We start from the raw sequence: 13,399 nt of genomic DNA, 5'->3' as shown, positions 1-13,399 counted from the left end.
AAATAAATAAATAAATAAATATCTAGCAAGATACATCCTGCTCTGGGAGAACTTATGTCAGCTGGCAGCTGCTTGCGGTTACAAAGTTAAAAAAATAATAGATATGGGGCTGGAGAGATGGCTCAGTGGTTAAGAGCATTGCCTGCTCTTCCAAAGGTCATGAGTTCAATTCCCAGCAACCACATGGTGGCTCACAACCATCTGTTATGAGGTTTGGTGCCCTCTTCTGGCCTGCAGACATACACACAGACAGAATATTGTATACATAATAAATAAATATATTTAAAAAAAATAATAGATATGGGCACCATGCTCTAAGGACAACAATATTCAAACCTAGACAATTCTTTCATGTCTGCAAGACATGTTTTTATGCAGTTCCCTCTTCTACAAGAGTGTCCCATGCCTCAGTCTCTCTGTAAAGGCAGACTTTGATAAGGCGCTCTTTCCCATCCCACACTTCTCCCACCAATATAAACTCCTGTGTGTGGTAAAGTTGGATCTTTCCATACCATATTTTACATTGTATTTTCCCCATTGGTGCATACCAGATCCTGTCGTTGGTTTCGTATGTGTGGTGTCAAGGGCATTTACTCTCAAGAGTTAGCACTGTGAGTATTCCTGAGGCTCTTTCCTATTCCGTGTGTGCGTGCCCTACTCCCCTTTCCAGAACCGTGAGACATGATCTGTGCTCCAAGTGTTGTTTCCTCATATGTACCTAACAGTCTCTATTGAGTGAGGAAAGCTCCCAAGATTGGGAGTTGTAGTTGGTAATTCCAGATAAGAGATTTGAGAGGCATTAGACCCCTGTTGAATCTCGGGGAAATATTCAAGAAAGAACAGAATATCCAGGGGAAATTACAGCTGTTGCATGCGTGACTGACAAAGTAAACCTAAAACCTGCCCAAAGAATCACCAATGTAACGAGAGAGGAAAAAGCCTGCAGGCTGCACAAATTTTGCAAATCCCCACGCTGTCCCATGGACTCTCGCTGTGAGAGTCTGTTTCCACAGGTGCTTTGCCATGAGGAAATCGTTGCACAGGTAGTCACAGGGAGAGACTAGGGAGGCAGAGGCAGGTGGATCTCTGAGTTCAAGGCCAAGCTGGTCCACAGAATGAGTTCCAGGACAGCCAGGACAGCTGCACAAGAGAAACCATGTCTCGAAAAACGAAAACAAATAAACAACAACAACAAATAAAATGTGTGAAATGTGATCAGTTCTACAGCAAATCGTCACATCTTAAGGACCTTGTCTCAGTGTGGTGCTGGAGTATTTGAATATTTTAACTCAAAATCCAAGCAGAGTTGGAAAAAACAGGTATGTGGAGGTATTTTTTAACACCTTATCTGTACTCCTGTTTTTACATGTACAAATTTTACCTTCTTGCAAGTCTGATAGTAACTTTCATCTCTTTGTGAACGGACAAGACTTACAAGGAGGCCAAAGCTTTTAAAAACATTTTCTTAAATAATAAGAAGGGCCAAGCCAGACGTGGTGGGTCATGCTTTTAATTAAGCCTCCCTCTCTCTTCTGCCCCACAGAGCTGGTACTTCAGAGGTGACCACACCCAGGGGTTAGTTTTTCACTGTGATAAAATACATACAGGATTTACAAGTCTGTTTCACTGATGTGAATTCATTCACAGTGTTGTGTGTAACCAGCATTACCAGCTATTTCCAGAACTTCGCCACCGTCCTTGACGAAAGTCTGTAACAGGGGCTGGAGAGATGGCTCAGAGGTTAAGAGTATTGCCTGCTCTTCCAAAGGTCCTGAGTTCGATTCCCAGCAACCACATGGTGGCTTAAAAAGAAAGTCTGTAACAGAAATAATAACTCTGTGTTGCCTCCTGCCTCTAGCTCCTGAAAATGTCTATTCTGCTTCCGGTCTTTATGAACTTGCCTTTCCAGATGCTTTAGATGCAGAGGCATAGCACGCTTGTTCTTTTGTGTCTGGCTTATCTACCTTAGCATAATGTCCATGAGAACCATCTGTATTGTGTTTTTAAACAGGATTTCTTTTCATTTGAAGGTCAAATATTTCATTATTTTTTATTGGGTTTTGAAAAAGGGGTCTCATGTAACTCAGCTTGAGCCGCGGCTGGGCTTGAACTCCTGACCCTGCTGCCTTCGTTACGCTAGTGTTGAGATTTCAGGTGTGTGCCACAATGCCCATTTTAGAGATGAGTAATAGCCTGTAAAATATGCATATAAAATAATTCATCATAGATAGATAATAGATAGATACATTGGTAGATATGTAGATGATAGATAGATAAATAGATAGATAGATGATAGAGACTAGGTAGATAGATAGGTAGGTAGGTAGGTAGATAGATAGATAGATAGATAGATAGATAGATAGATAGATAGATAGATAGATAGATAGATAGATAGATAGTAGACAGATAGATAGTAGACAGATAGATAGTAGACAGATAGGTAGATATTCACACACATTCATTTCATTGGTTAACTTTTCTTTTTCTTTCTTTTTTTTTGTTGTTGTTTGTTTTTCGAGACAGGGTTTCTCTGTGGTTTTGGAGCCTGTCCTGGAACTAGCTCTTGTAGACCAGGCTGGCCTCGAACTCACAAAGATCCGCCTGTCTCTGCCTCCCCAGTGCTGGGTTTAAAGGCATGCGCCACCACCGCCCAGCCATTGGTTAACTTTCAACGGACACAGCTTATTTCCACTTTATGCTGCTGTGAATGGCCCTAATGTAACTCTGGTGCACGATATCTGTCTGAGCCCTTCCAATTGTTCAATTCTTTTTTTTAATTAATTTATTATGTATACAGTATTCTGTCTGCATGTATGCCTACCCGCCAGAAGAGGGCACCAGATATCATAGATGGTTGTGAGCCACCTTGTAACTACTTGGGACCTCTGGAAGAGCAGCCAGTGCTCTTAACCTCTGAGCCATCTCTCCAGCCCCCCAGTTGTTCAATTCTGGGTTTGTACTTAGAAGTGAAATTACTGACTCATGTCTTAACTGTTAGGATTTGCTGTTCTTTTTTCTGCAGCAGCTACACACTTCATATTCCCACTGGCAATGTTCCAGAGTTGCCAGGCATGTGCGGCAAGTACCTCCACTGGTTGAGCCAATGCCACAAACTGAAATAGAAAAACTTAAAGTATATATTTAAACTGCTGGCACCTTTAGTTCCAGCACTCAGGTGGCAGGAGCAAGTGGATCACTGTGAGTTCGAGGTCAGCCAGGGCTATATAGTAAGACCCTGTCTCGATCCTTTTTCCATTTTGGAAAAGTACCCCATCACAGGAAGTAAATGAGAACCAAACAAGCTATAAAATCCCCAAAGACAGAATTAAGTTTTCAAGTGTTAAGTAGCGTGTAGCAATTTTAGCGTACTGGGGACTGAAACCGCCCAATCATCCGTACCAGGCCAGCACTCTACCAACTGAGATGTACCCCCAGACGTTTCATCAGATGCTAGCATTGACGGAGGAGCATTTTGTCTTTTATTATAGATAGAAGCCCAAATGACCAGGATGCATTCCCCGAGCTGCCACTCTGTCTCCGTCAAGTGGCAGCAGCTCAGCAGAGATGCCCCTGAGCCTCTGCAGGCTCCAGCCCGGGTGCCCTCCTTGTTTCACAATGACAGACTCCTTGTCTACGGATTCATTCCCTACTGTACCCAGGTAGGAAGATGCACAGTTCCTTACACCGTGGGAAAGACAATGAATGTCGATGCTGCTCCTCTCCCCCCTCCACCGCTTGGCCTCTTGTTGGCATTATGGTCCCCCCCACCCCGGGTACCTGGCTGGAGAAGCTCTTGATTTCTCTTGAGAGGGGAGGATGTTACCAGAAGGGCTGCTGTTCCACTGTTCCACTTGCTGGGAGTAGAAAAGTTAATGAAACACTCATGTTTCTCCTATTTCAGGCAACTCTGTGTGCACTCATCCAAGAGAAGGAATTTCGTACAATGGTGTCAACTACCGAGCTTCAGAAGACAGCTGGGACTGTGAGTCAAATCTTCAGTACTGGGCTCTGGGTAGAACTTAGCAGGAGAACACCAGCAAGCAGGCGGAAGGCTCTCTTCCGCTTCCCATACACACTTAAGCTGAGGACAGACAGTTAAGATTTTCAGCTCTCACATATAAGCTCCGTGTACTTCCTTTGTTGTGCTGATGTGTCAGCATACATGAAGGGAGGTCAGGGGTTCTCTGTGTAGTCGGGATGGGGATGCATCCCTTTGATGGGTCTTCATCTGGGATTCTTGGATCTGGGTGTATCTCTACAGGGTTCCATGGGTGTGAGTAACTGCAAGTAAACATGAGATTTTTCTCCAGGTTAAATTGTGTTTACACACTTACAACTCCAGCACTTGGGACGTAGAGGCATTAGGACTGGGAATTTGAGGTCCTCCTTGCATACAAAGCAAGTTTGAGGCCAGCCTTGGCTACATGAGACCCTTTCTCAGAACAAAACGTGATTATCCATTTTGGTTTTGTTTGAGATACTGCCATTCAAGGTGGCCTTGAAGATGAAGCACTTCTCCTGCCTCAGCCTCTTGAGTGCTGGTGTTCCATTTGTGCACCACCACACTCTGACAGTGTCTAGCAAAGGTTGTCACAGACCCCGTGGGTAAGGACACGCCCCACAAAACTCCCCAGTTCAGATGCCAGTCGCAAGTCTTTGTCTCACGTTTCCCGCTTGCCCAGCTTGCCCAGCCAAGTTGGATAGGAGCTGGAGGTCCCCTCCGCCCTTTCTCAGAACTTAGGAGAACAGTTCATTTACTTTTGCTGATTATTACAGTGAAGGCCCAGATCTTTTTTCTAATCGTTTTTTAACAGTGTTTTTAATTTTTTATTCTTTTGAGAATTTCATACATGGGTACTGCATTTAGATCTCTCCTTCCCTCTCCAATTCCTCCTGTGTCAACTCCCCACTCTCAAGTTCATGACCTTTTCTTCTATGATTATCCTCTCTCTCTTTCACACACACACACACACACACAAATAAACAAACAAATAAAACCTATTGATAGTTTAGTGTTTCTCTATATACACATGCCTAGGGCTGGCCACTTGGAGCTGAATAATCTGTCAGGGGGCTCGTGCTTAAAGAAGACTGATTGTCCCTTTCTTAGAAGCTATTGATTACCCATAGGTGATTCATCTAGGTGGAAGGCTGCTGACCAGCAGAGACTCGGTCTTAAATAGAGTCAAAAGGAAGAACTGGTGTCTGAAGACTGCTCTGACCTCCACATATACACTTGTCTTCAGTTCGCCATACACATGCGCGAACACACCTGTAAAGCCATTTTAATCATTTTCTCCCCTCGATGCTTACACACAGATGATTCATAAGCTGGCAGCTCGAGCGCTGATCAGAGATTATGAGGACGGTATTCTCCATGACAATGAAACCAACCACGAGGTTTGTTCTCCCAGTAAACGCCACGAAGCATTGTTCTATGTCATTCTTAAATTGATTTTCTCATAGCAATACAAAGTGGGGGTGGCTGAATAAAGAAGAATGTGATTTCCAGGGCAGACATCAACATCTATGATGTCAGTCCTGGGGTGCGGGTGACTGCTGAATTCAGTAATGAAAGAGTTAATGCCAGTGACTTTCTGAGACTTCTGTGATTTTCTCCCCATGAGGAATGGTCTGGAGGGGTGCTCAGGGGATGTCTGTGAGTGCCTGGGATAGCCCTCCTCTCTCCTCTGCTGAGCTGTAGCCTCGGGACAATAGGCAGAGTCACACTCACCTTGCTCCCTCCTTGATGGACAGAGGAGGGTTCTGGCAGAGGGGCCCCTTAGACAGCTACTGTAACAGTCAAGCTGTACTGTTAAGTGAGGTTTGAACATTGGTGTTCAATGGCATTCCTAAAAAGATAATCCATACCATGTAGGGACCACTGACCATCACAGTGTTTCTCCTGGCAGCCCCAAGCAGGGGTTGAAGTAGGGCTTAGAAGCCCAAAAGCCACAAACACCTGCTGCTGAGTCACGGTTACAATTTTCCACCAATCAGGAGTCAGAGATTAGGGGCTTTCCTTACGTGTTCCATCATTGTCAATCAACACAGAATGTAAGCCTTTCAGTCCAACCAACCAGATTCATTTGTTCTTTTGGCTGTTGAGTACAGCCATAATGTTTCTAGAGAACTAAAGATGCATAACAGCTGTGTCAAGGAGGAGGTGGGTCAGCTGTTGGCAGGCCCCTTGCTCTCCTAGTGCCCGGGAGCCTGAACTTGGTTTCACCTCCAAGTAAAGTGGAATCTGAAGTCGAAATGGCAGTACTTAAGTCAAGGAGCTTTCAGTGACCACTTGGATTAGCACTCTCTTTGTTCTCTTTGACTTAAGGCCCGTTTATCTCTGAGTGCGTCTGGCTAGCTTTGCCTTGAATAACCCCAATCAAGTAATGATACCTATACAATTCTTCAGCTATATAGTGGGAGCTTTGAGAGAACAAGGAGACTCGCAGTGTGTGAGAGAGCTCGGAAAGCTGGGGAGGGAGGACTGTGTAAGTTTCTTCAGTGACTCAACTGGGTCAACCTTCTCAAGTCACCTCCCTAAGATACTTAGACAGGACCCCTGACTCAGCATCTGATTTGAAGTACTAATTATAAAGGTATTTACGTAGGGCAGGAGATATAGCTCAGTTGGTAGAGAACCTACCCAGCTTTCACAAGACTCTGAATCCACTATCCAGCACTGCACAAACCCAGCCTGATGGTGCACACCTAGAATTCCAGCCTTAAACCCAGTCTGATGGTGCACACCTGTAATTCCAGCCCTAAACCCAGCCTGATGGTGCACACCTAGAATTAAGTCCAGCCCTTGGGAAGTAGAGGCAGAAAGTTCTGAAGTTCAAAGTCAGCAGCAACAACATAGTTGAGTTCCAGGCCAGCCTAAGATACATGAGACGCTGTCTCAAAAGAAATAGATGAGCCAGGAATGTTGGCCTGGTGCATGCCTTCAATCCCAGCACTCAAGAGGTAGAGGCAGCTGGATCTCTGTGAGTTCAAGACCAGCCTCGTCTATAGAGCGAGTTCTGGGAGTACATAGTAAAATTGTCTCAAGAAGAGAAAAAAAAATTAAGGAAATAAGAAAAGGAAGGGAATGTATATATTAAATGATTTATTTGTCACAGAAAAACACTGAGATTATTTTATGCTTTTTCAATCTCAGCCTACATAAACTAACAGTTTCATTCTCTCCTAGATGAAGAAAAAAACCATGAAGTCTCTGATTATTGAACTCAGTAAGGAAAATTCTCTAATTACACAATTTACAAGCTTTGTGGCAGTTGAGAAAAGGGTATGTATTATTATTAATTTAAGATTAAACTGGGCTGGAGATATGACTCAGCTAGAAACCAAATCCAGTTTCCAGCACCCACAGACCCACAGATGGCTTGGGTCTGTCACTATTGTGACTCTAACTCCAAAGAATCTGGCATCCTCTTCTCTCTTCTGGCTTCTGGAGGCACCACACACAATTTAAAAAAAATTTTTTTTGTTTCTTTCCTTTTTTTTTTTTTGGTTTTTCAAGACAGGGTTTCTCTGTGGCTTTGGAGCCTGTCCTGGAACTAGCTCTGTAGACCAGGCTGGTCTCGAACTCACAGAGATCCGCCTGCCTCTTCCTCCTGAGTGCTGGTTTTTTTCTTTTTTGAGGTAGTGTTTTAATGTGTAGCTCAGGCCGGTCTAGAACTCACCAGCCTAGCTGCAAACTCAGAAATCCACTTACACTTATCTCGGCTTCCTGGATGCTAGGAGTAAAGGTATGCACCACCACATCCAGCTGAAAATACTTTAAAAAGAAATCATTAGCCGGGTGGTGGTGGTGCATGCCTTTAATCCCAGCACTCGGGAGGCAGAGGCAGGTGGATCTCTGTGAGCTTGAGGCCAGCCTGGTCTACAGAGTGAGTTCCAGGACAGCCAGGACTGTTTCACAGAGAAACCCTGTCTCGGAAAGAGGGGGGGACGAAGGAGGAGGAAAAAGAAGATCATTGCCAGAAGTGGTGGTGCAGGCATTTAACTCCAGCACTGAGAGGCAAAGGCAGGCGGATGTCTTTGAGTTCCAGAACAATCAGGGCTACATAGTGAGACCCTGTCTGAAAACAAAACAAAAATAAGTAAATATATAAAAAGAAATGTAAAAAATAGTAAGCTTTTCTCTGGATGTGGAGGCATACCTGCAACCCTAGCACTTAGGAAACAGAGGCAGGAGGAAACTGAGTTCAGCCTAGGCTACATGGGGAAATTCTGTGTCAAAAACAGCAACAGCCTGCTGGGTGGTGGTGGCACACACCTTTAATCCCAGAACTCAGGAGGCAGAGGCAGGTGGATCTCTGTGAATTTGAGGCAAGCCTGGTCTAACAAAGCAAGTTCCAGAACATCCAACACTGGTATACAGAGAAACCCTGTCTCAAAAAAACAATAACATGAGTGGGCAGTGGTGACACATGACTTTAATACCAGCTCTTGGGAGGCAGAAGCAGGTGGCTCTCTGTGAGTTTGAGGCCAGCCTGGTTTCCAAAGGGAGTTCCAAGATAGCCAGTTACGTGGGAGAAACCCTGTCTTGAAAAAAACAAAACCAAAAAAGAAAGTTTTGATTATTTACTGGCACTCTCTATATAAATGTACATTGTTTTGTTTTTCAAGACAGGGTTTCCCAGTAGCTATGGAGCCAGTTCTGGAACTCACTCTGTAGACCAGGCTGTCCTTGAACTCACAGAGATCCCTGTCTCTGCCTCCTGAGTGCTGGGATTAAAGCATGCGCTGTCACCACCTGGTGCTGTATGTATATTTTAAGACATCTATGTCTGTAGAAGCCAGGCGGTAGTGGCACATGCCTTTAATCCCAGCACTCAGGTTGATCTCTGAATTGGAGGTCAGCCTGATCTGCAGAGTGAGTTCCAGAATAGTAAGGACAGCAGAGAGAAACCCTGTCTTGAAAAGAAAAAAAAAAAATCTATAGTAGTTTGGAGCGAGGATGTGGTGCCACAATGTAGTTAAGCCCCAATACACAAACTTGCACAAAAAAGACATACTATAATTTTTGTTGTTGTTGTTTTGTTCTTTTTGGTTTTATTTTTTTTGTTTTTCAAGACAGGGTTTCTTTGTGTAACAACCCTATCTATCCTGAAACTAGCTCTGTAGACCAGGCTAGCCTTGAACGCATAGAAATCTACCCGCCTATACCTCCAAGTACTGGGATTAAAAGCATGTTCCACCACCGCCCGGCTTTATTTCTTGATCTGTTTTTCAGATTGGCCTTTAGGCAAGTCTATGGGGTGTTTTCTTGGTTGATGATTGATATGGAAAGGCCCTCAATAGCGAGGGGCATATATAATTCAAGTAAATGCCCAGATATTCTAAGATATTCTAAACCTAACATCCATAAGTCTTTAGAATGTGTTAATTATTTAATTTGATATCAAAATTATTTAATTTTGATAATATTTCAAAATTTTAATTCTATTGTGATTCTATATAGGACGCTAGTGATATTCCTTTTGATAATGCCCCAAATATTTTGGAACTTGTTGCCAAAGAAGATGTAGACTTTCTGCCATACATGAGTTGGCAGAAAAAGTACCCAGAGGCCTTCGTAACACAGGTAAGTACAATCACCAAATTCAGTCATCCATTGCTTAACGATGAGGGTGTGTTCTGAGAAGTGTATCGAAGAGAATTCATGTCTGTGTGAGCATCCTAGAGTGAACTCACCCAGGCCCAGTGGTCCAGGACGATTACTGAGTATGTGCCCTTCATGAAATCAAGAAACACAGTAAACAGAAGACATATGGAGAAAACTGTTAATTCAAATTAACCTTGTTTGAATTAAATAGAAAGCATGCATTCTTCTTGGGGGGCGGGGAGCGAGGACAGCATCTCTACATCACACTGCTATCCTGGATGGAACTTGCTATGTAGACCAGGCTGTCCTGGAACTCACAGAAATTGGCCTGCCTCTGTCTCCCAAATGCTGAGATAAAGGTGTGTGACATTACACCAGGCCACAGGAGGAATACACTCTTAAAAGACAGTTTATAAGAGAATCTTGGAGCTGAGTGCAGTACTAAGGGTCATCCTTAGCTGCATGGAAAGTTCTAGACCAGCTTGGGATATGTTAGATTCTGTCTCAAAGGAACTAAGAAGATAACCATTTAAACTTTTTTTAGACTTATTTTTTATATGTATGGCTTTCTTGCATGTATATGTTTAGGACACTGTGTCCACATCTGTGTGACAGTCAAGTATGAGATGACCCTTCGTGTACAGGAAAGACTCCCTGAGGTGGGAGCACGAGAAGCAAGAACATTGTGAGGATAGTTTCCATGCTTTCCACTATTTCTTTAAGAACAGAACATAAATGTATTTGCTTAGCTTGTTTGTCTGCTCTTGCTTTTATTTACTGTATATATTCCCTTTCTGGAGATTTGGGAATTGAATCCAGCACCTTGCATATGCTAAGCAAGGACTATACTGCCCCTTAACACTGACGGGCATTCATCTCCCAGGAGGTCAGCTAGGTGGCCTGGGGTGGGGGAAAGGAATGTTCAAGGACACCTGCTTTGCTATAACACATCCGTTTGCCTTTGCATATTGTTACTTTTGTACCATAGGCAGAGTCTGAGTGTTCGGGACTAGAGCAGGATGACGTCACCAACGGCAGCAGACCGCTACAGGTATACCATTAAACAGAACTGTGCATGGTGAATTTCCAGGTTGGTTTTACACTCGTGCTAGGTTGGCTGGCCCCTAGGCCCTTAGCTTCCTTCCTCGCCTCTTTAGTTCTGTGTTTACATTTTAATTTCCATCTCATTGAAATTTATCCTAGTGTAAGATAAAAGTGTAAAACCAACCTAATCTCCAAAGCACTTGACTTACTGTCTACTCTGTGATAACAATCTAATTATTTCTATGTTACCAAAGGCTTTAATATATGAGAAGTCTGCCAGGCAGTGGTGGCTCACACCTTTAAACCCAGCACTCAAGAGGCAGAGGCAGGCGGATCTCTGTGAGTTCAAGGCCAGTCTGGTCTATAGAGCAAGTTCCAGGACAGGCACCAAAGCTACAGAGAAACCTTGTCTTGAAAAAAAAACACACACAACTTCATCTTTTTGTTGTTGTTGTTTGGGGTTTGGTTGTTGTTGTTGTTGTTGTTGTTTTGGTTTTTCAAGGCAGGGTTTCTTTGTGTTGCTTTGTTGCCTTTCCTGGAACTAGCTCTTGTAGACCAGGCTGGCCTTGAACTCACAGAGATCTGCCTGCCTCTGCCTCCTTAGTGCTGGGATTAAAGGAGTGCGCCACCACTGCCCAGCTAACTTCATTTTTCTTAATATTCCAGTTTCTCAGCAGGCATGATGGCCCAGGCATATAATCCCTGCTACTGAGAGGAATATCACAAGTTTGTGGCCAGCCTAGGCTACAGAGCAAGTTAAAGGCCAGCCTGGGCAATTTAGTGAGAATGTTCCAAAAAAAAAAAAAAACACAATACAAAAAAATTAAAAGCCATACATGCTGGTACAATGCCTTTAATCCTAACACTTGGGAGGCAGAAGCATGCAGCTTGCAGAGTTTGGGGCCTTTGTGGTCTACATAGTGAGTTCCAGGCCATCCTGGGCTACACGGTGAGACCCTGTCTTATTCTGTTGTGGTAAAATACCTTGACAAACACAGCTTATGGGAGAAAGGATTTATTTTGGTTCACAGTTCTAGAGGAAACACAGTTCACTGTGGTAGGGAAGGTATGGGGCGTGGGGATGGCCTCACATACTGCATTAGCAGTCTGGAAGCTGAAAGAGAATGGGAAATGTCCAGAAACCCTCAAGGCCCACCCTAGTGCCACACCATCTCCACCAAGGCTCCACTTCATAAAATCCCATGATCTTCCCAACAATGCCACAACTGGGGACCATAGGAGTTCAAACACATTATTCCGTGGGAGGCATTTCATGTTCAAACCATAGCACTAGGCATACAAGGTTCAGGCCTGTAATCCTAACTCAGGAGATTAAGGCAAGACCAGCTAGGCTGACCTATCCGGCTTTATGTTTGCTGTGATTACAACCTTGGCAAGAGACAAATTTGCCATGCAGTCAGAGCTTGAGTGTGGAGGTTATTGAGAGAAGGATAAAAAGGAGGGAGAGGAGGAAAAGGAGAGGGAAGGTGAGGAGGAGGTAAAGACCCGCTTGCCTCTTCAGAACAACATCCTAAAGAGAGCTGGAGTGGGCGGAGCAGAGACACAGCAGCCATAGAACCATGGGCTGGCTAGGGTATGCCTGGGTTCCTTCCTCTAGGTGACAGGGACAGCATAATGCCTGAATCCTAGTGATGTCAGTCTGGGCTACAGAGTAAGACAATGTCTCGTAGGCCTGAAGGTGGCTCGACAGGTCAAAGTGCTTGCTGGACCAGCTTGATTTGATCTTTAGAATCCACAGTAGAAAGAGAGCCAATTCCCAAATGTCCTCCTGCTTCCCCACATGCACATGGCACTCATATGCACGCATGCATACACACACACTAATGACAAATGACACAGAATTTCAAAGGTCTTGTCTCAAAAGAGGCTAGAGTGTAGCTCATCAATAGCAGGCTTCCCTGTGAGAAGTCCTGGGTTCTATTCATAGAGTCCTAAATAAAATATGAGAATCCCTCCTCCCTTTGTTGTTGTTCTTTGAGATAGTGTCTCAGTGTAATCCAGGATGACCAGAAATCCTTATGTAGCCCAGGCTAGCCTCAAACTCAAGATCCCCCTGCCTCAGCATCCCAATTGCTGTTATTATAGGACTGTTACCAGGTGTTTCCAGGTTTAAGAGTTGACAATAAGGACTTATGTAAGATGTACAATGTGAATAAGATATTTTTATTCACATATTTTAGTTTTAATTATAGATATGTCTGGGTATTTCTCTGCAGGAGCCGGAAATAAACATCAGATACTTTGCAGCCGGCACTCCATTAGGCAGGTTTGCCTCACCTGAGGTAGGTGCTGGGTCCTCTGGAAGGGCAGCTTCACAGTAGCTTGTTTAAAGCAGAGCAGTATAGTCAGGCATAGTGGTGCACGCCTTTAATCCCAGCACTCAGGAGGCAGAGACAGGCAGACCTCTGTGAGTTTGAGTCCAGCCTGCTGTGTGTAACAAGTTCCAGGCTGGTCAGGGCTACAGGGTGAGAGCCTACCTCAAAAAAATAAACAAACAAACAAGCCGGGCGGTGGTGGCGCATGCCTTTAATCCCAGCACTCGGGAGGCAGAGGCATGCGGATCTCTGTGAGTTCGAGTCCAGCCTGGTCTACAAAGGGAGTTCCAGGACAGGCTCCAAAGTTACAGAGAAACCCTGTCTCGAAAAACCAAAAAAAAAAAAAAGCAAAGATGCTTAAGGGCCCAGATTATTATCCGGGGCATCCTTCCAAAGAAAAGGGGAT

General features: G+C 44.2%; 1 protein-coding gene across 2 annotated transcripts in view; it reads left to right on the top strand.

The window, feature by feature from the left end:
• Parp4 (poly(ADP-ribose) polymerase family member 4) overlaps window positions 1-13,399 on the top strand; it is a 104,057-nt gene that overhangs the window by 69,785 nt on the left and 20,873 nt on the right. The window contains exons 25-32 of one of the 2 annotated variants that reach the window (XM_013349240.2): window positions 1,220-1,319; window positions 3,489-3,659; window positions 3,902-3,982; window positions 5,320-5,400; window positions 7,193-7,288; window positions 9,470-9,592; window positions 10,602-10,664; window positions 12,895-12,960. In XM_013349240.2, coding sequence (XP_013204694.1) covers window positions 1,220-1,319; window positions 3,489-3,659; window positions 3,902-3,982; window positions 5,320-5,400; window positions 7,193-7,288; window positions 9,470-9,592; window positions 10,602-10,664; window positions 12,895-12,960 — 781 coding nt within the window. The remainder of the gene's footprint in view (window positions 1-1,219; window positions 1,320-3,488; window positions 3,660-3,901; window positions 3,983-5,319; window positions 5,401-7,192; window positions 7,289-9,469; window positions 9,593-10,601; window positions 10,665-12,894; window positions 12,961-13,399) is intronic. The other variant, XM_026783255.1, reaches the window with a different exon arrangement.

Source organism: Microtus ochrogaster, chromosome 17 (genome assembly GCF_000317375.1).
Source record: "Microtus ochrogaster isolate Prairie Vole_2 chromosome 17, MicOch1.0, whole genome shotgun sequence".
NCBI classification, from domain to species: Eukaryota; Metazoa; Chordata; class Mammalia; order Rodentia; family Cricetidae; genus Microtus; species Microtus ochrogaster.
This window is presented reverse-complemented; position numbering and strand designations above follow the sequence as displayed.